The sequence below is a fragment of the Triturus cristatus genome, chromosome 3_1, assembly GCF_964204655.1.
Source record: "Triturus cristatus chromosome 3_1, aTriCri1.1, whole genome shotgun sequence".
NCBI classification, from domain to species: Eukaryota; Metazoa; Chordata; class Amphibia; order Caudata; family Salamandridae; genus Triturus; species Triturus cristatus.
The window spans coordinates 1,035,253,408-1,035,278,200 of NC_140583.1; the positions used below are offsets into that span (position 1 = coordinate 1,035,253,408).

Sequence of the window (24,793 nt, forward strand, 5' to 3'; positions counted from 1 at the left end):
GCTTCCTTAATGATGTCCATACAGTCAGGTGGCAGGTTTAGGTAGCCAAACTCTAGGACTTCAGGAGCCAGATTGCCAGGTTCAGCTGTTGCGGATCTGGGTGCTGAATCTCTCCATGGTTCTGCGTCAAATGCGCGGGTTTGATCCGCAGCCTTTGATGCGGCACCACGGAAAGTTCGAGAAAGGTGGTGTACCATGGTTGGCGTGCCCATGTTGGAGCAACAAGGACGAGTGTCAGTGAGTGTTGTCTGAGTTTGCGTGCCACCAGCGGTATCAATGGTGCTGGGGGAAAAGCGTACGCAAATCTGCCGGACCAGTTCATCCATATTGCATTGCCCTGCGACTGCGGATGTGGGAACCTGGCGGCAAAGCTTTGGCATTTTGCGTTTTCGCTTGTGGCGAATAGGTCTATCTCTGGATGACCCCACTGTTGGAAGTACGGTTGGAGTACTGACGGATGTAGCTCCCACTCGTGCATCTGGTGGCTGTGTCTGCTGAGCAGATCCGCCATCTGGTTGTCCTTGCCGGGGAGGTGTTCCGCCATGAGGAATATGTTTCTCTGAATGGCCCACTTCCACATGCTCTGAGCCAGATGAGACAACTGTGGAGAGTGTGTTCCTCCCTGCTTCTGTATGTAGTACATGGCAGTCATGTTGTCCGTCCGGATCAACACGACTTTGTTGCACAAGTGTACTTTGAATGCTTTCATTGCCAGGAAGATTGCCATCAGTTCCAGAAGGTTGATGTGCATCTTCTTTTGCTGTATTGTCCATAGTCCCTGCACTGTGTAATTGAGTACATGAGCTCCCCATCCCAGGAGAGACGCGTCCGCTGTCAGTATTATTTGTGGAACAGGCTCTTGGAACGGTCGGCCCTTGCAAAGGTTTTGTGGATTCCACCAATGCAGAGAGTTGTATGCCCGACCGCTCACCAACACTAGGTCTTTTAGTTGCCCGTGAGCCTGATTCCATTGACGTGCTAAGCACTCCTGAAGCGGGCGCATATGTAGTCTCGCGTGTGGGACTATGAAAATGCAGGAGGCCATCATGCCTATCAGCTGCATGAACACTCGCGCGGGAAGGGAGTGTAGGGGTTTGAACTTGGAAATCAGCATTTGCATGCTGTTGATTCTCACTAAATTTGGCTGAGCTGTGGCTGCCAGAGTGTCTATGGTCGCACCTAGGTACTGTTGTACGTGTGCGGTTGGAGATGTGATTTCGGGTAATTTAGTGAGAACCCCAGACTGTGAAGAAGGTGAATGGTGCGGGACATGTGGCTGGCACATTGCTGGGCTGACTTTGCCTGAACAAGCCAGTCGTCCAGGTAAGGGTAGACGTGAATGTGTTGCCTCCGTAGATGTGCAGCCACAGTAGCTAGGCACTTTGTGAAAACTCTGGGTGCTGTTGTCACGCCGAAGGGAAGAACCTTGAATTGGTAGTGCTGCCCTTGAATAGTGAACCTGAGAGATTTTCTGTGTGAGGGGTGAATGGGTATGTGGAAATACGCATCTTTGAGGTCTAACGTGGCCAGGAAGTCTCCCTGTTTGAGCAGCGGGACGACTTGTTGTAGGGTGAGCATGTGGAAATGCTCTGAGAGAATGTAGCGTTGAGGGGTCTCAGGTCTAGTATAGGTCTGAGTGACCCGTCCTTTTTTGGTATTAAGAAGTACAGGGAGTACACCCCCGTACCTTGCTCGTGGACGGGTACGACCTCTATTGCGCCTTTTTCCAGCATACTTAGCACTTCCTGCTGTAATAGCGCTAAGTGCTCTGAGGACATAGGACGGTGTTTGGGCGGTATTGTGGGTGGAGTGGAGGTTAATTCTAGGCAGTAACCGTGTTTGATAATATCTTTGACCCACCTGTCCGTGGTGATGGAGTTCCACGTGGACAGGAACCTTTGTAGCCTTCCCCCGACAGGTGTTATGTGGTCGGGAGGAAGGGAGAGGGCGTCACTGTTTGTTCTTGGAGGAGGACCTGGTATTGCCGTATCCGCGTCCTCTACCCTTTGTGCTGGAGCCACGATATCCACCCCGGGTGTTTTTATCGTAGGTACTTTGTGTGTTGCCCTTGTTGAAGGTTTGCTGTGACCCCTGTCCTCTACCTGCTCCTCTATTTCCGGGGCGACGAAAGGAGCCACTCCGAAAGGTCTGCGTTTGGAGAGCCCCCATGGACTTTGCAGTGTCTGTGTCCTTTTTTATTTTTTCTAAGGTGGTGTCAACCTCTGGTCCGAACAAGTAGTCGGGGTTGACCGGCTGATTGAGGATGTTATTTTGAACCTCAGGTTTGAATCCGGAGATTCGTAACCAGGCGTGTCGTCATAACATGACGCTGGTGTTTATTGCTCTGGCAGCTGTATCTGCGGCATCCAGTGCACACTTAATGGATGCGTTCGTGAGGAGTTGTCCCTCCCTGATGAGGATCTCTGCTCCCTCTTTGTATTGGTCAGGGAGATGTTGGAGTAGGGTTTCTAATGTGTCATAGTGTGCGCGATCGTAGCGAGCTAGGAGCGCCTGGGTATTGGCAATACGCCATATGTTAGCTGCCTGGGCTGCAACCCGTTTGCCGGAGGTCTCTAGCACCTTGGACTCCTTGTCCGGGGGAGGAGCTTCCCCAGTAGTTTGCGAGTGCGCCCGTTTGCGAGCATTAGCGACTACGATGGAATCTAGAGGCAACTGGCCTCTAATGTACGTAGGGTCCCCAGGCGCCGACCTATATTTTTTGTCGATCCTGGGGTTTATTACTCTTGCCCTAGTGGGTTCTTTGAAAATGTCCTTTGCTGGTTTGAGGACACCTTTCAGCATGGGTAGAGTTTTGATATTCCTTTCTGAGGATGCGAAAGTATCCATTAGAAAATCGTCCTCGATTGTGTTAGAGTGGAGTTGCACACCATGATTGGCCGCAGCACGTTCAATGAGGGCGTTGAATGCGGCAGTGTCCTCTGTGGGAGACGTTTTCGCACCATATAGCTGCGTGTCCTGTGTATCCATAGGCGCACCCGCGTCTACAGGGTCATCCCAAGCCTGGTCAGGGTCCTGTTGGCCTTCAGGGTCCATCTCTCTGGGGTAGGGGACATCGTCACCCATGTAGTCCTCCAAAGCATCGGTTTCGGAGGGTGTCGGAGAGAAGGGCTGTGGATCTAGGTAAGAGGTATGGAGACGTTCGTAAAGAACTGGTTCCGAATCCGGTGGCAGCTTTTTCTTTAGCGGGATCCGGTAGGAGTCCAAAGCCTGCTCGGAAGATATTCTCCGCTTGTGGAGCATAATTCTGCCGGTGTCGGCATCGATGATGTGGGACGGTGACGTCTCCGTAGGAGAGCGTTCGGCAGGTGTGATCCTAGTTTGGGTGACACGTGTCCTGATTTCAAACAGTTTGGGCGCCGTGGATGGCGGCAGTCCAAAAGTGATGTTGGGTGTTGCTGGAGAAGCTTTTTGAGCTTTTTTCGGCTCGGAGCCCGACGTGTCCTGGAGGGCTGCCTTTTCTTTGATGCGTTGCAAGGACGCTGCAACTTGTCGCACCTGTAACGCCGACTGTTCTTTGGCGCCGAGCGGTTCTGTAGAGGCAGGCTTGGACTTCTTTGGGGCCACGGGGTCATCGAGTCGAGGAGAGGTAGTAGCTGTCGACGGCGTCGATGATTGGGCCTTCGGTGCTGCTTTTGAAGCGATGTGCGACGCAGCGGCCATTTTGACCTTCGTGGCCGGAGTCGATTGTTTCGGTGCCGGGGGCCGAGGCGGCTTGGCGGTACCGATGGCCTTTTTCCGTGTGTCGGCGCCGACGTCGGCTGCTGCGAGTTCGGCACCGAAGTCCCGTTTGGTGCGGTCGGTGCCGACGGGTTTGGCTGGCGTCGAAGGTGTAGTGGGCTTCGATCCGACCAGTGTCAGTTTCAGTTTCGGTTTCTGTGGAACCAATACGACTTTTGGTTTCGGTTTCGAGGAAGGGAAACCAGTCATTTTGGGTACTAATGGCTGTCGCTGAATGTCCGAGGCCGGGCCAGAGGGCGGGGCCGAAGAACTGCGGGATAGGTCTTGGGTAAGGCCCGAAGGCGATCCCTCGACCGGAGCCATAGACTGACGCACTGGGATATCCTCCGTCTGTACGGGTAGGCCTTGCTCGTCACCGGAGCTACTTTCTTCGGCCCCTAAGGCCTCATCGTAGTCTCCTACCTCGGTGTCGGCTTCTTCCCTGTGAAAGAGTTGTTCTTCGATGTCTTCCGATCCGGAATCGTGTTCGGAAGCGGGGCTGGAGGGTAGGTTCTCCACGCCTTCCACATCTTCATCCTCGGCGCTGAAGATGTTGGTCGGGGCCGGTGCCGCTTGCTGCGCTTCAAGTCTCGCTGCTCGTCGATTCCGGAGAGTCTTTTTGGATCGGAATCGGGCACAGGCCATACATGTGGATTCGTCGTGATCCGGTGAAAGGCATTTGTTGCACACCGGGTGGACGTCGACATGGGGATATTTCGCATTGCAAACAGGACACCGCTTGAATGGTGTCCTCGATTCCATCGTCGATGTAGGGTCGATGGTCGGATACGATGCGAAAAAGTTGTTTTTGAAGTCAGTAAACTAACAAGTAACTGTCGATACCGATCGGGAACAGTACCGACGCGAACTAAAGGCCTTTTGGCCTGAAAAAAAAGGTTTTCCTAACTTGAGTCAAGATAAGCACATCCGAACCCAATGGCGGAAAAAAACAATCTGAAGATGGAGAGGATGCCCATGCGCACTGTGGTCCAGGGGAGGAGTCACCTATCTCAGGATACTTCGGAGACTCTTCCAGGACAACAACGTGCAAACATCCGGACCCAACACTAGGCGGCGATCTATGCACAGATATGAATTCAGCAGCCCACATGCCTCGAACAAATATATATAATGCTGAACACTTTCCTGAGCGGAATCTCATCCCCGCTGGTCGAAAGATTAAAAGGAGATGTGAGGCACTGGCTAACACTGCTGCTCTCCTACTGGGCAGCTTTATTTAAAATGAGGTCTTCGCCACAATTCCTGTAAGTGCTACATAACCCTCCCTATGAGGCTCCCAAAGCATATTTTAAGGCTATCAAAACAGAAGTCCAACTAGTATTGTGGGACGGGTTTGCAGGATGAATTGCTTTCCCAAACTAACAAGAGGCTGGTATGATGGAGGTATTGCCCTCCTGGATATTCAAAGGTATTATGGAGCGGCACATTTAATTACAGTCAATGACTGAGCCTGTAAGCCACAGTTCAAACCAGCACTTTGAATGTATAGGCATGTGATGGGAGGCAGAGGCGACCCACAGGCCCTGTATGGTGAAAGGAAATTGGCAGAACTACCTACCCCTACCAGAACAGTGGTCAAACTCAGGAAGGAGGTGACCACTTACTTGGAGTGAAGTAACAAAATCACACAGTGTGCCCCACTCTGGGACACAAAGATGCTAGGGGTCCTGGGGAAACAGACTAGCTTTGTCAATTGAAATTTAAATTGGTATTTTACAGTGGGAGATGTGTAGGTCGGGAGATGTACTCCCGCTGTCAGACTTAATGAGAGAGTATTAACTGGTGGCCTCTGAGACCTAACCCTACCTACAGCTGAGGCAGGTGATGTGTTGAGGGTGGGGCTGCTGAAAGGCACAGAGATAGTGGAATCCTTGCCCCTGGAAAGCAGAGTCCTGGGAGACCGTTTGCCCCAGAAAGCCATGTCTCTGACATAAAAAGATTGTAAACTACTCCCCTGACACCCTCCAGCAAATCCGGAGGAGAGAGGCAGGAGGCCTTGAGGAATGAGAGGAGGCCCTGGAGGAGACCTTAGAGAGGTAGTCAAAGTCAGGGTTCAGACTGATACAAATATGAGTTTTCCAATGCTCCCTAGGGTCTCTATTTAGAACAGGAAGGGCTGCATCGGATCGATGTTTGCGAGGTTGTAGACAGGCCAGATCCTCTCTTTACATCCTCTGAGACTGCCCTGCAATCCAAAGTTTTTGGGATAAAAATTGTGGATAAGGGTGGTAGGAGAGGGACTGACTAGCTCTGCGAAACTACGCAACCTCAACCTATTGTGGGAAATGGATGTAACCAGGTCACAGCAAATATAGATGGCACTGGTTCTGAAGGTTGCAAAGAGAAATATTGCGAAAGCCTGGGGTCCTGTGCTAGCCCTGGACCTCAAAACTTGGAAGCAAGATATGGACTGGTGTATGTAGGCTTATTTTTAGTTAAAATTTAGGGTCCTGTGTCAACTGTGTATACTTAAAAATATGTAATACACCTGGGCTAACCATGCCCTAGCTACAGAGAAAACCAGTTATCAAAAATAGAGGGAAGTAATCTTGTCACCCCCGCCAATTTTTAGGGTTTCTGCAGGAAAAGAAACATTGTGGCTATTGTACAATTTACACAATAATTATAGTGGAATGTGGGAAACTGGGCTTTATTTGCAGTTATCCTCCACTTTTTGCCCCCTTTTTAGCTACTAGATGCTAGTTTTTGACTCTGACAGTGCATTGCGGCCTGCCAACCAGATGCCAGTGCTTTCCTTAAAACAAGGTGACGTCTAATTGTAACATAATTGGCAAAGGACTTTAGTACCACTTTAAATTCCTAGTAAATGGTTCCCGTGGTGCCTGGGTACTAGAGAAGGTCCCCAAGGGCTGCAGCATATCTTATGCCAAACTAAGGGACTTGCACACAAATCCCACACACACTGCCAGTGCAGGCTGTGTGCGATGGTGCAAAACATGAGTGAAAAGATGACATGAGTGAAAACGTGACATGGCACCCTCTTGGGTGCAATGCCGAAGTCACTGCATCTAATATCATAAATATTGATATAGATTATATATATATATATATATAAGTCACCCCTACAACATGGCTTTAATCCCCAAGTCAGGGTGTATTATATTTTATGTGCGGACCTATCTACATGAGCAGATATGCCCTTGTGATGTCTAGTTCTATTGCTGGATATTACAAGTGAGTAGGGAAGCCTTCTTAAGCTTCTTAAGGTGTGTACTGGGCAATGACCGAAGATGTTTGGTATACAGCATGTCACATTAATGATCCCACACCGATTCCTATGTTGGATTCATTAATTCCTACACCCAGAGGGTACCTTAGAGGTACTCCCTGAAACCTAGTAGTCCTCTACTGTGCTGACTGATTAGTCCTGGCCAGCCCGCCAACACAAACTAGGTTCTGACCCCTAAGGAGGCGAGAGCCTCGCTTTCAGACGTCAAAATCAATGCTTGCTACAGCAGGAGATTTTTACTCCTCATCCAAACACAATGGCTAGTACATTAGCATGTCAAGGCAGTGAGCCTCAGTAGGCACACCGCTTTTGGTATGCGAGACTGGCTTTCCACAGACCTGGAGGATGCAATCCCCTACCCTGAGGGTGTGGTGAAATTAGGATCGCCCAATTCCAAATACTTTGCACAAGACGCGACACCTGGAGAGGGTGTGTCCCTCCCTGCTTTTATAGCTAATACATTGTTGTCATGTTGTCTGTGCAGACTAAGAAAGTCTTGCCTAGAAGTTGGGTGAGAAAAGCTTTGAATGCTAGAAACACTGCTAGCAATTCTAAGAAGTTGATGTGTAGCCGTTTGTGACTGTGTGACCACAACCCTTGTATCGAGTGATGTTGAAGGTGAGCACCCCAACCAGTTGGAGATGCGTCCGCTATCAAAATTAACTGTGGAATCGGGTCTATGAAGGGCCGCCCCATTCCTAAGTTTTGAGGGTTGCACCACTGCAGAAAGCAATGGGTGCGGCTGTCTACCAACACTAGATCGGTTAATAGACCCTGTGATTGATTCCATTGACGTGCTAGACCTTCTTGCAGAGGACGCATGTGAAGCTTTGCATGAGGTACGACTGCAATGCAGGATGCCATCATTCCCAGCAATTGCATGAAGATTCTGGCTGGTAATGATTGATTGGGGTGAAACTGTAGTATTGTGGGCTGAATTTTGTGAATCCTGGCTACATTGGGAGTAGCTAGAGGCTTGAGGGTATTGAGGGAAGCTCCTAGATAAGACTGCACCTGTGGTGGACACAGGTGAGATTTCTGTACATTTATTGTGAAACCCAACTGATGAAGCAGATGTACTGTTATCGGAGTGTGTAGTCTACAGGTTTGGTGCTTGCTTTGATAAGCCAGTCGTCTAGGTAAGGAAAGACATGTGTACATTGTCGTCTGAGATAAGCGGCTTCTACTGCGAGACATTTAGTGAACACTCTGGGGGCTGTGGTGACACCAAATGAATGTACCTTCAACTGGTAATGTTTGCCTGCTATCACAAATCTGAGGTATTTGGGATGAGCAGGGTGAATTGGAATATGAAAGTAGGCGTCCTTTAGCTCTAGCGTAGACATAAAGTCGCCCTGCTGCAGCAGGTTAAGTACTTATTGAAGAGTGAGCGTGTGAAAATGCTCTGATAATATGTACTTGTTTAACTCTCTGAGATCTAGAATACGTCTCAAAGATTCGTCCTTTTTGGGGATGAGAAAGTAGAGGGAATAAACCCCTGAGCTGTGATATTGGAGTGGGACTGGTTCCATAGTCCCTTTGAATAATAGCAAGTGCACTTCTTGTTGAAGCAAGTGCTGGTGGTCTGGCGACATTTTGCGTGGTCGAAGAGGAATGTTTGGAGGATTGTTGGTAAGCTCCAGGCAATAGCCATGTTGGATAATTCCAAGCACCCATTTGTCGGTTGTTATTTATTTATTTATTTTTTTTTTTTTTGAAAAATTTTTTATTAAACAATAATTCGGTTACAAGTATGGGCCTACAACCACCCGGGCCGGCCGCTAGGTACATAAGGAAATATACACATATCCAGGCTACAGTCAGTTCCCAGGGCACTGCCCCGCAGTGGCTCAAAATAGTTCTCGAAGAACAGCAAGCGTCAGTCCAACAATAACCAAAAACAAAAAGAAAAACAATAAAAACAAAAGGCGAGTTATGAAGGATACCAGTGCGGATCAGGCTCCCCCCGGGAAAACTCCAGTCAGAACATTTGAGCAATCCGCTAAAGAGAGGAGTACCGGGAGGCCGGGGACGGAGGGGGGGGGGGGGGAGGGGGTCAAGGGAGATGAACGTCCATATGTAGTTGTTACAAAAAGCGCCAGGAGCCGTCAAGGGTCAGGGGGACATGGCGATATCAGTGTCTACCAGGGGGGGCGTACAGATGCCTCCGCGATACGCATTCCATTGACCCCAAATTCTACCCCATGCCCCCGGCTTGCCACGGGCCACATACACTGTCTTCTCCCGAAACATACACCAGTCCATATTCTCCTTCCATACTGACACGGTGGGCGGCCGTTGAGCGCCCCAAAGTTGCGCTATATTCCTCTTGGCAATCATGTTCCCTAGGGCCGCCCACCGAGTCTGAGCCGCGTTGTAGTCATTGGGCTCCCAAACATTCAGGACACAGCGACGCACCTCCGGCAGCAGCACAACCCCGGTGACCTGTCCCATAACCGTGTGGACCCGGCGCCAGTAGTCCGCCACCTCGCGGCACTCCCAAAGGATATGAAGAAAGGTGGCGCTGAGCCCACAACCTCGCTTACAGAGCCCGTCGTCGGAAAATCCCATCGTGACCAAGCGCGGACCCGTCGCATACACCCGGTGGAGAATCTTGAGCTGTACCAACCGGAGACGAGCCGGAATGGCAACCTCCTTGGGGGACGACAGTGCAGACTGCCAATCTTCGTCGTCCAATTCGACCCCATCCCCAGTCCAAGCCTCCCGAAGGCGCACCAGGAGATCCGCCCGGTGATTAATCAATTTTTTATAAATTAAAGAAATAGTACTATCAGGGACATGTCCGTCAAGTATGCGGTCCTCGAGGGGCGAGGAAACAGGGATCTTGGTTCCCTCCCCGAAGACCGAGAGCAGGGCGTGTCGAACCTGGGCGTAGCGGAAGAACTCCCTGTCGGTCAGCTCGTATTCGGCCTGGAGCACCGCGAAAGTCTTGACCGCGCCCTTGTGCCACAGGTCTCCCACTTTGCTGATACCAATCGTGTCCCACTGGTCAAACCCCTTGGTGGTCCACAAGCTGCCCAGGCGGTCGGAGGCAAACAAGGGAGTAGCACATGTCATTTGCTCACTCCAGCCCATGGCCGCAGTGGCGGCCCTCCAGGTCCGCACAGCAATCTTAGTAGGACCCGTAAGGGTCCGGTCAGCCAGGCGGGAATAAAGTGCCCTGTTGTAGTTCCCGCCGGGAAGCAGGAACTTGTCCATCTCATACGCCGGATTCAAGCCGGGCGCATACGTGGCGTGGTTAATGGCAGATAGCTGCGAGGCCCAATAGTACCTGCGAATGTCAGGAAGCGCGATGCCCCCGTCATACCAGGGGAGAGTGAGTTTGGCAAGAGCAATACGCGCCCGGCCGTTCCACACCAGTCTCCTCTGCAGGCTCTCCACCTCCCGAAAGTAGGCCACTGGGATAACGTCGAAGGAGTTCTGGAGTGCATAGAGGAACCTGGGAAGGGACATCATTTTAAACAGCGCGGCCCGACCCAGCGGGGACAGGGGCAGCCTGCACCACCGGGCCGTGTCCTCACGCAGTCGCCGAAGTGGACGCAGGAGATTCTGCTCATAGCGAGCCACCGGGTCCAGCGAAACGTATATCCCCAGGTACTTAAAGCCGCTCAGAGATATTTGAATCGGGAGCCGAGGCGGCAGGAGAGGAGGACCACCAGAGATGGGATAAACGCAGGATTTAGACCAATTGATCGTGAGACCCGAATTGTTCCCGAAGGAGGTCAGAACGTCAAAGAGGACGTTGAGGGACTGCCGCGGTGAGGTGAGATACAGGAGAATGTCGTCCGCATACAGCGAGACCCGATCTTCGAAGCCCGGGCCCCACCGGATCCCTCTAAGCGAGGGCTCCCAACGGAGCCAGGCGGCGAGTGGCTCCAGGGCGAGAGCAAAAAGCAACGGGGACAACGGGCATCCCTGCCTCGTGCCCCTGCCGAGGGCAAAGGGCCGAGAGACCCGCCCATTCACCACCACTTGAGCCATGGGTCCCGTGTAAAGGAGCCTCACCCAACCAATAAATCCCTCTCCAAAGCCGAATTTATCCAAGACGGCCCAGAGGAATGGCCACTCAATAGTGTCAAATGCCATCGTGGCATCCAAAGAAACCAGCACGGCCGGTTCGGAGAGGAACTCCGCCCTGGCGAGGACACCGTGCAGACGCCGCAAGTTAAGAGCGGTGTTGCGGTGCGGGATAAAGCCGCATTGGTCCGGATGAACAAGGTCGCACACGACACGCAACAATCGATTGGCCAGGACTTTCGCCAGGATTTTAGGCTCCGCATTGAGCAGTGAAATGGGCCGGTAGGAGGTACAGCGGTCACGCGGCTTGCCCTCCTTGGGGATAACGACTATAGTGGCCAAGCGCTGGTCGGCCGGAAGGGAACCCGCCGCAAGAGAGTCGCGGAACATGCGGCTGAGGAAGGCCGCAAGCTTATCAGGACGCAATTTGTATAGTTCAATGGGCAGACCGTTAGGACCCATAGCCTTGCCCGAGCGAAGGGAACGAATCGCGGTCGCTATTTCATCCGACGACAAGGGGGCGTCCAGCCGCTCCCGGTCCTCAACGGACAGGCCGGGCAGAGCAATATCTCTCAGTAGGAGGCGAGAGTCACCCTCATCCCTGTCAGTCACCGGGGAGTACACCGTCCGGAGGTGGTCAGCGAAACATTCCACAATCTCATCCGGCTCAGTCACACACACACCATCCGCAGCACGCAACTCGGGGACCACACGATTCACTCTCTCCTTTTTGTCCAGCCACGCAATCAACTTTCCCGCCTTGTCCCCCGCGTCATACAAGCGGCCCTGCTGCTCCCTATACATAGTTTTGGCCGCGTCCGTGACCAGGGACCTATATTCGAACTGTTTCAGGCTAAGGGCGTGTAGCCCGTCCGGAGTAACATTCGCCTCCAAGGCCGACTCCAGCCCCGAGATGTCAGTCTCCAGCGTCACCATCGCCTCGCTCCTAACCTTCTTGGCCACCACTATCTGGGCGAGGGCGTGTCCGCGTATAACAGTTTTAAAGGCTTCCCAAAGGGACAACGCAGACGACACCGACCCCTCGTTTTCACTGAAGTATTGGTCCATGGCCTTAACCAGGCTGTCACGAGTCACAGGGTCCCGCAGGTACCAGGGGTTAATGGGAGCTATCCGCCCTGCGGACCGCGACCCGGTGTCAAAGAGAAGCCACAGCGGAGAATGGTCGGAGATACCACGCGCCAGGTGTCTGACCTCTCGAATCCGACCAGTCTGCGCCGCGGGCATAAGGAAATAGTCTAACCTGGAGAGACTCCCATGCGCCCCCGAATGAAAGGTGAACTGGCACTGGGTCGGATGCATTAGTCTCCAACTATCCACCAAGCCGAAGGTCTCCAACATCCCACCCAGCCATGACTGGGCAGCGGTGAGGGTCCTCGGTGGGTGACGATCCAGTTCACCCGACACCACAGAATTAAAGTCCCCGCCCATGAGCAGGAGGCCGTCCGGAAGGTCAAGCAGCATTCGACCCAAGTCAGTAAAGGTGGAGTTCTGGAGGCCCGGGGGGACATAGACTGAAACCAGGGTAAGGGGCTGCCCCTCCCACCTCCCAATCAAACACACATAGCGCCCTCTGTCATCCGAGACTATCCTCGTGATCTCCACCGGAAGGGAGGTTCGCAGGAGAATGCCCACCCCCCTGGAGCCAGTTGTGAAACCAGAATGGGCTACGAGGCGGTATCCCCCCCTGTTCATCGCATGGCAGACATTGCCGACCAAATGCGTCTCCTGGAGAAACACCACATCAGGAGTCAAACGACGCAAATATTGCAGTACAACACCCCGCTTAATACGGTCCCCCAACCCATTGACGTTCCATGACATAAGCCTCAACCCGTCTCCCCCCATCCCCTCCAATAAATCGAGAGGCCCCCAGCCCGCAGCACCGCTCCCAAATATGGATAAAAATCAATACCTCGCCCTGTAAACAAAAAACACACAACTAAACAACCCCTCTTCCCCCCCAACCCCACCCCAAGTCCAACGCCCCCCACCCTGCACCCCTGCGGGCCAAAGACCCCCCCCAACTTGCAGTGTGCCTGTCGCCCCACTAACCCCATTCTACAAAAAGACCCCGGAGGAGGAAAGGGACCCGAACCCGCCCGCACCCCTCACGGGTCCTGGTAAAACACAGTATGCAAAAGAAGTAAGACCCAACTGTACAGTGCAAAACCGCAAAAGCAAGGACCAAAGGTCAGTCTAAGGGGACCCGTCACCTGCGGTGCCCCCAGAGGGCCCGGGCCGGCCACCCCCGTCCGGCAGCGAGTCCAGCCAGTCACCTGCGGCCACAGGAGAGTCAAAAAAGACTGTCCGTTCTCCATGCTCCACTCGAAGTTTCGCCGGGTAGATCATCGAATACTTCAGGCCCAGCTCGCGAAGACGGCGCTTCACCCCTTGGAATCCCATCCGCTGTTTCTGGACCAGTTGCGTGAAGTCCGGATAAAAGTTGATGGTCGAGTTCTCGTAGCGGACCGGGCCACGGGTCCGCGAAGCCTGCAGAATAGCATCGCGGTCCCTGTAGTGGAACAGTTTAGCCACGATAGGCCTCGGGGGGGCCCCCGGCCGCGGCCGGCCGCCCGGAACTCGATGGGCCCGCTCCACAGCGAAGAATTTGCTTAGGCCAACCGGGGACAGCTGTTGCAGGATAAGTTCCTCGACCACGAGGTCCACCGGGCGGCTGTCGGAGGACTCCGGTACCCCAATGATGCGGATATTGTTGCGTCGGGCCCGTCCCTCGAAGTCCTCAAGCCGCCGGGCCATATGGTCGTTGACCACTCTGATGTCCCCAAGCGCGGCCCGCAGATCCGACACCTCCGCACCCAGGGTGGAGGTCCGTGTATCAAGGGCCTGGACCTTCTCATTGGTTTTAGAGAGGTCGGCCCGAATCAGGGTGACGTCGATCGCGACACTGTCGATCTTACGGGCCAGGGCCTCATATTGCGTCGCGATAGTTTCCCTGATGCCCTCGATGGCGCCCATAATGTCCTGTAGGGAAGGTTCCGTAGAGACGGTCGTGCCTCCCCCTGCAGCATCCGGGGAGAGGCCAGCAGCGCCAGGGGACCCCCTGCCCTGGGTATAGCGGTCCATGTTGTTGCTCTGGACCGCTCCCCCGCGCAGTGAAGCCTTGGTCTTGCGCCCCTCCGGACCCCCTTTGCCCGCCATGTTAGCGCAGTCTCTCAATGGGACCTCCGATCAAGGGGTGTGCAGGCGCCAGCGAAAGGACCACAAACTGTCGGTGTAGGGGTCGGAGGCGTTAGGCCCCCCAGTAGCAGATGGAAGCAAGCCTCGGGCAGAGGCCCAGGAGGCACCTCGCCACCCTGAGCACGCACGCCAGCTGATCTCCTGAAGGCCAAAACCGAAACCGAAAGTGCTGAATCGGTAACTGGCGCCGCGCTGAGGCCGCTGTTGTTCAATTGCAGCCCGGCCCCGCGGGTCACCTTCACCCCGGCCACCTCCGTCGGGTGGGTCCCAAAAGTTCCGACGACGACAACTCAGGATTCCCAGGTCCGATTAGAGTTTTGAAAAGAGATATATGATCAGCTGGTCTTCATCTCCCAGATTCCATACACCAAATCAGGATAGTATCAGGATATATTCCGGGGAGCAGAAAGGGTCCGGGGAGCCCTGTGCTCACGCGACCATCTTGGATGCGCGCTAGGCTCCTCCCTCTTGTCGGTTGTTATTGATTTCCAAATGGGGAGAAAGTTTGGAAGTCTTCCGTCGACAGGTGTGAAATAGTCGGCGGGAAGTGTTAGGAAGTCACTGCTTGCTTGAGGAAGGGGAAGTGAGAAGTGTGGTGTTTTTACCTCTGCCCATGGAATTATGTCCCCTATATCCCACTCTGAAAAACCCTTTAAAGGAGGTTTGGGAACTTCCTTTATATAAGGAAGTGTTCTGGTCCATGCCTGTAGACTTGGACCCTCCTCTATAAAAAGAGCACCGAAAGGAACCTTTATTTGATGGAGACTAAAGCGCTCCCATCGATTTTGCCACATCGGTATCCTTCTTCATTTTTTCAAGCGCTAAATCGACTTCAGGACCAAAACTGTGCTTTTTGTCAAAAGTTATGTTCAGTATGGAGTGTTGGACTTCAGGCTTGAATCCTAAAATCCGTAGCCAAGCATGAGGCCTCAGTAAGATGCTGGTTTTCACTACTCTAGCTGCGGTGTCAGCTGCATCTAGAGCGCATCTGATAGTCCAATTAAGGAAATTAATTTACAATGCTTCTAAGTCCTAAGCTTTTGCCCTATGTTCATCTGGGAGAAACTGCAGTAATTGTTCCATTTAGTCCCAGTGGGCTCTATCATACCTTGCCAGCAGGCCCTGCATATTAACAATACGCCATTCATTAGCTGCTTGCGCCACTACACACTTGCCTGAAGCATCAATCAGTTTCCACTCTTTATCTGGGGGAGGGGCATCCCCAGATGCTTCAGAATTAGCTCTCTTTCAGGCATTTGACAGCACTAAAGAGTCAAGTGGTAACTGACCCTTAATAAAAATGGGATCTGTGGGGGAAGATTTATATTTTTTGTCTACTCTAGGAGTAAGAATTCTAGCACGGACGGGGTCTTTAAAAATATCGTCAGTGTGCCTTAACATACCCTTGAGCTTAGGGAGTGTTTGATTAGATTTATGTGATCCTAATGTGTTGAAGAGAAAATCTTCCTCTAAAGCCTCTTTATGTAGCCCAACCCCATGATATTCTGCTGCCGTGGGCAATAAGCAGTTGGTATGAAAGGTTGTCATCAGGTGGAGATGGCCTGGCAGGATAAAGTTCTGGGTCTGTATCCTGTGGAGGATCAGTGGTGTAATCTGTCCAAGGATCTGGAAGTTGTGCCTCGTCCTCGTCAGTGACACCCGTGTCAAGTTGAGACAGAGGAGACTGACTGGATGTAATGTTTAATGGATCATGCTGTGGTGAAGAGGGGGATGGAAAAGTGTGAAAGGGCCTACACTTTTCTTTTTCAAATTAATTATATGCGGCTCAACCTCATTAGGAAGCTTGTGTTTAGATGGTGGTTTAGCATGAATGTGTCCTGTATATGGATGGATATACAGTTTTTTCAGTTTTGGATCCAATCTAATAGGAGTGTCTTTATTGGGATCCGGTGAAATTGTAGGCAAGTCTTTGCTTTTCAGCACCAAAGTTTTCGGAGTCGAGCCAGAAAGTCTTTTGGTGCTGAAGGTTTCGACTCTGAGGGTTTCTTGAGTTTCGGTGTCGAGGGTTTTGGATCTGAAGATTTTGGTTTGGAACCGATCTTGGCTTTGGAGCTCGAAGGTTTCAGCTCGGAGGTAGGTTTTGGGCGACTCGGTCGGAGCTGACTTTTTGGAGGGTTTCGGTGCCGAGCCCAAAGGCAGAGCGTGAGAAACCTCTTCTCGGTGCTGACCTTGGCCTGGAGGCCGAGGTGGTGCCGAAGCCTTAGATTTTTTAGGGACGGTGGGAGGGGGAGAAGGTGTCTTCGGTACTCACGTCCCCTTGTCCCTCCGGCACCTCATCATCTCCGAGGTCTATCTGCAATTCCGAACCGGAGTCGGATGCCGCAGAAGCCAGTTCTTCTTCTTCTGCTGCTGTTCCTTTTTGTTTGGAGTAGTCGCCGAACAGATCCGGTGTGACATCCAGCCGCTGAGGCTGCATCTCTCGACGACGAGCCCAGCGATCACGGAGAGTTTTCTTTGATCTGAAGGAACGGCACGCGTCGCAGTCTTGCTCTTTGTGCTCGAGGGACATACACAAATTACACACCTGATGTGAGTCTGTGCGAGGATATTTCGCGTGGCACAGAGGACAAAATTTAAATGGGGTCCGTTCCATCGACAAGGAGCCAAATGGACACAGATGGGCAGGAAGGCCACCCGCAGATTTTTGGATCAAAATGTTGAGGTCTTGAGTTTTAATTCGAATCGTGGAGAGAGAAGCGCATTCGAGAACAATACCGTCGAGGGAGAGAGAAGTACGCACCAAGGGGGAACCAGAGGATCGATTCTGAAGCGGAGCGCAACAATACCCATCTGAACCAGATGGCGATAAAAAACAATCTAACAATGGAGTTGATGCCCATGCGCACTATCAACAAAATGAGGAGTCACCTACCTCGTGACTGGCAAGACTTCTTCGAACAAAAACAACTTGCAAACATCCAGACCCAACACTAGATGGCAGCAGTATGCAAATCATGTGATCTACAGCTCACATGCCTCGAACATGTGTCTTTCTCATAGGATAACATTACCACTTTACTGATACAAATGCCAGTGTATTTCTGTATAGTGAAAAACCTTGATAACTCACCAAATTCAAGTGTATTCCTGTATACTTTCAAGACAGTGATGTCTCAAAACAAAGTACTTACACAGTTACGAATTTCTTGGCGTTAACAACATACATGAAAAGAAGTTATAGTTTCCTAAATTGGTGTGGATCTCATTTTTGAGTGTATGCATCATTTATTGACTCTGCATGTGTGTGTGCGTGCAACAAATGTCTAAAACTCCTCTCTGATAAGCCTAAGGTTGCTCAACCACACTACTCAAGATAGAGCACCTTGGCATTGCTACAGCATGCTCTTGTTCACTCATAGGGGATACCTGGACCCTTTACACAGCATACCTCTTTTTGGTATATTATACAAAGAGATAGTTTCCTACATGGTACATACAGGAAAGAAAGCGAGAAGCAATGTAAGCAATATAAGCAAAGAAAAATTATTGAGAAAATGACAAGTCTCTGTTTTATTAAACAAAACTGTATACTTAGACAGAATTTCTAACCTGTGTTACTGGAATGAATAGAGGTTCCCCTGTAGACAACAAAGTCAGTTTTCCAGACTGGTGTAAACGTCCCTCTGGTTTTAAGTTGGATGTAACTTTACTTCCATTTTTCTTTGCACCCTCTTGCCCGTTTCCTTTCAGTTCATCTGTGTCACTCAGACACTCAAAGAATTCCTCTTCACTGTCACTCCATGAGTCCCAAGATTTTCCAACCTCTGTTTTTCCTTTTTCAATTTCCAGATAATTGGCATCATGCTGGTGCTGTAAAGTCCCAGTGCTACTGGAGGATTTCTCCACAGAGCCACCGGCAGGTCTTTCCAAAGCATTGCATTTTTTACTTTCATCCCTCGCTTTCTTCCTCTCAATGCAACAATTTAACATCTGGAGAAAGATAAGACATTTATCCATGAACATAGTAGATTACACTTCGAAATAGCATGTACAAAATTAAATGCTCAATTATTCCAGAAAGCACCAGTTAACAAAAATAATGAAAAAGATAATTTGATATTTAAGGGAACACATCCACAAGAGCATGTTAAAGGGCATTCATGCACTTTAGAGGTTACCTGAAGTTTCTGATGTAGTAAGCAGCATCTCAGATCAGGGGAACCATTATTCAATCTACAATACAACAAAGATGACATTACCAAGCAAATCAACACAAAATGCATCTTTGCAGTTTGTGTCAATTTAGTATTAAAAATACTTCTCATCATTAGCATGCTTAAGGCAGTTTTCATTCTTCGACAATTAATAAACACATATTTGCAGGACAACCCAAGGACTATCAATTAGCACTCAAATATGTGCCTAGTTGATAGTGTACAGAGTTAGGCAGCTGCCAATGGCATGGCACAATGGCCGCAGATGGCAGATTGAGGTGACTTAAGATGCACCACTGTGCGGTGTAAGGAAGATGAGCACTGAGGTGTCAGAAGGAGAACACAGCATGATGGATGAACATAATGGATGAGAACTTAAAATGCATAGCAGTTTGGGGGAGTGGCTGCAAAGGCAACAGAAACCAACCATTGATTGAGCGTGATGATGGCCTGATGAACACAGACATAGCAAGTATAAAGCAAGGAGAGCATAGTTGATATGACCAGTATGCTTAGGGTGGGCTCAATTGTGCAAATTTGCTGAAGGTATGCAGCGAAAGGTAAAGAGTGTGCAAAGTGTAATTAAGGTAACTTCAGATTGTGAGGCACATGGCTTGTCAAGTGTAGGGCATACATGTTGGGGTGTGGGAAGAGAGTGTGCAGAATATGTGTGAGGTAGAGCAGGACATGAAAGAGGGAGTGTAGCTCATGGGAAAAGGCAAGCTGATCATAGGTGAGGAGCTGCGGCACACAGCTGAGAATGCCTGCAGGATAACAAGTGATGGACTGTAGAGTAACATTCATAAATACAGCTCTTGGTCAGAAACCCAAGGGTGAATCACAGCTCATTTTCAAGAACTGAACCCTAATGCTGTGGGCTTCATAATGTTCAAGTGCACTATCAAAATTTAAAAAAAGCAACATGGGTCTACCAGTTTACTTTTCTTAACTGTTAAGCCTTATTTTGAGTGTCCTGATTTTATTTCCTACAGTCTCTCCCTCAGAATTGCTGTCACCGAATCATCAGTAACTTGGGTGGGAGGTTGAATAAAGGAGGTGCAACCTGAGAAGGTCTTAAAAATGAGGTATTACCGGGGAATCAGTAATTCCGCAGCCAATCTCCAACTCCCGATTTGCACACATTTTCCCCTGGAGTTTCACCTCCCTTCGGCAGCAGAGATGAGCGAGTAAAAACACTGCAACCATGGAGTTACAGTGACTCTCGAAATCTCAATGGGTGAAGGTAACTCCAGTTACCAACCCAATCACGATTAAAAAGCTTTGCATAATGGGGTAAACAAGATACCAATGAGAGAGACACTCAGGTATGGAGAGAAACGACCCTGGGAGAGACCCCCAAAACAAAGTATCAATATACCAGTACGTCTAGGCCAAGCAATCAACACTACTAAACTAACAATAAAATGTATGCTCCAAAAATGTAGATCTGCTCTTAAACATAGTACAGCAATAGCAGAAGTAATCATCTCATATAAAATCAACATTGCATTCCTTACAGAAACATGGCTGAATGAAACCACGGCGCCCATGATAGATCTACTATTTCTCCCGGGCTTCACCATGAGATAAGGCGACCGCCGTGGAAGATAAGGATTAGGCCTAGCAGTCATCCACAGGGACTCCCTGCAAATCGATACCTTTAAAACAGAAAAACACTTGAATGTCTAAGAATAAACCACAGCTCGACTCTCTCCAACTGAAATCCACATCATTTATCACCCACTAGGAGATCAACAGCTCTTCTCAGAACATCTAATAGATTTCATACCACAACAGTCACTCCTGGAAACCAACAACATAGTCCAAATCAACTTCAACATTCACTGGAACGACACCAATAACACCCCGATAACAAACCTGAAACACTTCATCGAAAACAATGACCTAAAACACACTGTGTGTACCACACACACAAAAATAGACCTGTGAGTACCCAAAGATGAATCCCTGAGCCTAGATTCAACCATTCAACCAGTAGACTGGTCAGACCACCACATCATTCACTTCCACCTCAAACAGAACACGAACATAGCAAAGGACAAGCCAACAGACCCATACATTGGATTAGAAACACAAAACAAACACAGATGAAATAGCAGAAAAGACCAACTCCAACATCTCTCCCTTCAACGGGCTACACTTGGTGGAAGACCTAACAATACACTACAACAAAATAATACCAGACATACTCAACCAAGTAGCACCAGTAAAACTTAGGATACTAAGAAACAAACCATCAAGCCTACGGTTCAACAAGGAACTAAATGAAGAAAGAATACAACTCAGACTAAAGGAAAGAAACTACAGTTGGGACCCTTCCCTTATAACCACTACAACAGTTACAAAAAAAAACTTTTTTAAAACTAAAGCAAACTTCTCCCAATCGTAGCTAGACAAAGCAGATAATCGCCAAAAAAACAACTCTTTAACATCATCAGACAACAAACGTCAAACCATACACAACCACCACACCAAAAACAATGGCTACAGTGGAGCATTGTGAAAAAGTATTAAAGTTCTTCAAAGAAAAAAAACACGAAAATAGATGTATCCTTGAGAAAAAACCTTGACAAGGACCCTCCAACAGATACACACAACACCTAAAACAAATGACCGAGAACGAAGTGACCATGGCACCCCTTCTGTTACTGAAGACCAATGTGATATGACAGACGTTCAGAAAACTCGAAGAGAACAAAATCATTAAGCTCATCAGATCTACACCCAACAACTCACATTGGTGAACCCTTCCCATCACAGCTAATAAAACAACTCAAACGATCATAGCACCTACATGGACCAACATAAAATGCCTCACTAGCCCAATGCACAATGCCAGATTGCCTTAAACTAGGACAAATACCCCCGAGCCTCAAAAAACGGCTGCAGACTCCCAAGACCGCACAACTTCCGCCCAGTAACAAACCTAACCTCCTGGTAAAAGCCCTGGAAAAAGGAATACGATCCCAGCTCAGTCAACACATAGAAAATCACAATCTTTGACATTCTTCAGTCGGACTTCATAAGAGGACGCAGTACAGAAGCAGCCATCCTAAACATAATTGAATACATTTACAGGATGATTGACACAGGGAACCTATGTCTGCTAATAGTTCTAGACCTTTCTTAAGCATTTGACACAGCTGACCACACAACAATACTAAACAACCTGGAGTCACCCACTGAATCAAGGGCACAGTTCTAAAATGGTTTATCTCATACCATAACAGTTGCTCACAACTAGTCAAAATGAACGACTCACTATCCAACTGAGTCCCAGTCAACCAAGGTCTCCAATAAGGCTCAATCCTATCCCCAACATTATTCAACCTTTACCTGGAACTATTGACAACGATCATGAAAGAGGCATCTGCCAACTACCACCTATATGCGGACAATACGCAACGTTACCATAAAATTACTTTACCAAAGGACATCCTCCACCAAAATCAGACACTGATGGAAGTGCAACACTGGCTGCATACAAATCACTTAGGGGGGCGGAGCTAGCCACATCGGAAGATGGGCGCTTCTTAAGCGTGCTCCTCCGGCCGCCAACCTATCCTCGCATTATCCTGCGCGAAATGAGCCCGTAAAACACTTCAATTAAGTGCAACTAACATCGGAAGACAGGAGCTGTCCGAAGACTCGTCTGTTGCGCCACAGAACGTCCTAGAACTGCTGCGGGAAAGCCTTTGGTGACTGGCGCTGGTGAGGCCTGCTGCGTGAGCACAAACTGCCGAAGCGGCAGGCTTCCGTGGAGAGCAGGCTGCAACGCACGGCACGCACGCTGGCGCAGGACCATCCTACTGTGGGTGGCCATGGATCTCTGGCCGCAAGAGAATGGTGCTGTCTGTGGGTCAGCCCTCTCTTTGGGGATAGTGGAACACCTGCTGGGCCTCCCGGAGCTCACCCGCCGCGGTGGAACTGTGCCTACAACCAAGTACTGGCTGCGGGTGAGAGCAAAGCTGCCAGGGGCTTGAGACTGCATGGGCGATTGGGGGCTCGGCGGGCCCCACATTGGTGATACAGCTGCAGCAGGGACATCGGCTGCGGCAGGCCGGGGGACATTAAATGCTCACATTGCGAAACAGTGGGATCTCATGCTCTACGGTACAAGGCCTGCACCAGACTGAGTATGACCCCCCCCACCCCCTTCATAGCGCACACCTCGGGGGTGCCGGAGAGACCTGCAGAATCCTACTGAGCTGAGTGATTGCTCTGGCTCCTGGTGCAGTGAGTCGTTATTAATAGCAAGCTGCGTCACTGCGAGAGAGCAGAGTTTATGTGGCAGTAGTGCCTGCACAGTAAAATATTACACGACCTGAACATTGTAATCGACTGATGTGCACCTTTTTAGGTCGAGGACTACCGGTCTGCCGAAGGCAGAACCGGAAGTCGGAAGATTTAATGTTTTCTAGAGTGGCTATTTAGCCCGCCTCTCTTTTAGCTTCTCCTCCATTGGCTGGCTTCCTAAACGGAGGCCAGCTATTGGAGGAGAGAGCCGTCCCTCCAAATAGGCTCCGTCTTTTTCAGATTCGGGGGCGTGTTTTTTGGGGTTCTTTCCACTTTTTAGCAACGCCCTTTTTAGGCGTGTTTTTCTCTCCTCCTGCCAATGGCAAGAGGAGAGAAAAAGAAACACGCCCCCGAATCTGAAACCGCCACTGCGTTTCTCCGAGGCATTTCTGCTTTGCCTGAGCCTCGGAGAAAGGCAGTGGTGTGCTTGCCTTTTGCTCTGCCTTATTCCTGTGGTCCCAGCGTGTCCAGCGTTCCCAGCGTGTATAGATCATCTCGGGGGCGCCCGAGGGCTTCAGAGCGTGTCTCCAGGAGAGCAAAAACAGTCCCAAGTGCCATCTTCCTTCAGACCCCGCAGGGTAGCAGGGAGGCCTACAGAGTTCCTGCACCTCCCTCCTGCATTCATGCTTTCAGGAGGTTGTGGGCTCCCTGCTCGTTTCCCGCCCTCAACAGCGTAAAACGTCAGCCTGTAATTGAAATGTCCGCCGCGGGTCTAGGAAAGAGGAGATAGAATCTACACGGCGAGAACCGTTGGGTTTGCTCTCTCTTTCGCAGCCGGGCCAACCGGTTTGAGGGCTTGGCGTCCAACATATATGCATGGCATGGCATAAGTCTTAGGCCTAAGGGGGCTCTCAGCAGGTATGCTAGGTACTGCTTACATCCTTAAATCGAGGCAAATGGACTCGCAGACCTGGGGGTCCTGGTGCTACTGCGTTTGCTGCACTATTCATATCTGTAACCCTTGGTACGTCCAATCGTGGCAGGGACGGCTGTTGAGACCTCTATCACCCCCACCCCTCCCTGTGGGACCAACATAGTTGGTGCTGGAGTTTGGAAATTGTGACGTGTTTCCGGAAATCACTTTTTGTTGATGATTTCCACCCGGGCTTCTGGGTCGGTGTTGTCAGCACGACTTCGGTTGTGTGCATATGTCGAGGTTGCAGTGCAGATGTCTTGCTAATATCCAAGCGTGGGTCTGGAGTCCTACAGAGGTGCGGTCCACGTGCCCCCACAATGGAGCACGCTGAAGAGCGCGATCGCTGCTGGATGAAACCGCACCTCCCCCTCCCCTCAGGCCTGGGAACCACGGCTGGCAGAAGCTGCCCATCTGGCCAGGCGTGAAAAAGTGTGTCTCTTACAAATGCTCTTCACACGGGTAGCACAAGTGAGCCGGGGCGTCGGCGTTCACACGTCGGGGGCACATGCAGGAACAGCAGGCCTCCTCACCCCGCGGAGGTGTCACTTTCCCAGCACGCAGAAGGGCTTCACACCTCCAGCCGGGGCCTGCAAAATGTGCCTCTCGTCACCAGGTCTGTGAAAATAGGCCTGGAAGGGACCTAAATCTGTTGAAAATGATCAGGTATTTTCTTAAACCTCTAAAATTGGTCACTGAGTGGAGCTCCTATTAGGGGTAGTGGTTCGAATCCCAGCCATGTCAATAAAATGGCTCTTAGGTAATAAGAACATCTATTATGATCTATTTCTATCTCACTCTCACTACCTCACTATATCACAACACACTCTCTCAAGACTTCACTACATCACTCTCTCACTACCTCGCAAATTCACTCTCTCTTTCTAACTCACTCTATCTCACTACCTCACTCTCTCTCTCTCAAATACACAAAGTCACTTACACTCACTCTTTCACTACATCACTCTATCTCACTACTTCACTACATCACTCTGTTTCTATCTTAATACCTCACAACATCCCTCACTACCTCACTCTCTCTTTCACTACCTCAATCTTTCGCCATCTCACAACATCACTCACTGTTTCTATCTCACTACGTCAGAAAATACCTCACTCACT

The 24,793-nt window shown here is 50.3% G+C and overlaps 1 protein-coding gene across 6 annotated transcripts in view; it reads right to left on the reverse strand.

Moving 5' to 3' along the window:
• The window catches only part of RAB3GAP1 (RAB3 GTPase activating protein catalytic subunit 1), a 673,051-nt gene that overhangs the window by 202,354 nt on the left and 445,904 nt on the right, over window positions 1-24,793 (reverse strand). For all 6 annotated transcript variants that reach the window (XM_085645769.1, XM_085645771.1, XM_085645770.1 and 3 more), the window contains 2 exons: window positions 18,406-18,460; window positions 17,837-18,217 (listed from right to left, as the gene is read on the reverse strand). In XM_085645769.1, coding sequence (XP_085501895.1) covers window positions 17,837-18,217; window positions 18,406-18,460 — 436 coding nt within the window. The remainder of the gene's footprint in view (window positions 1-17,836; window positions 18,218-18,405; window positions 18,461-24,793) is intronic.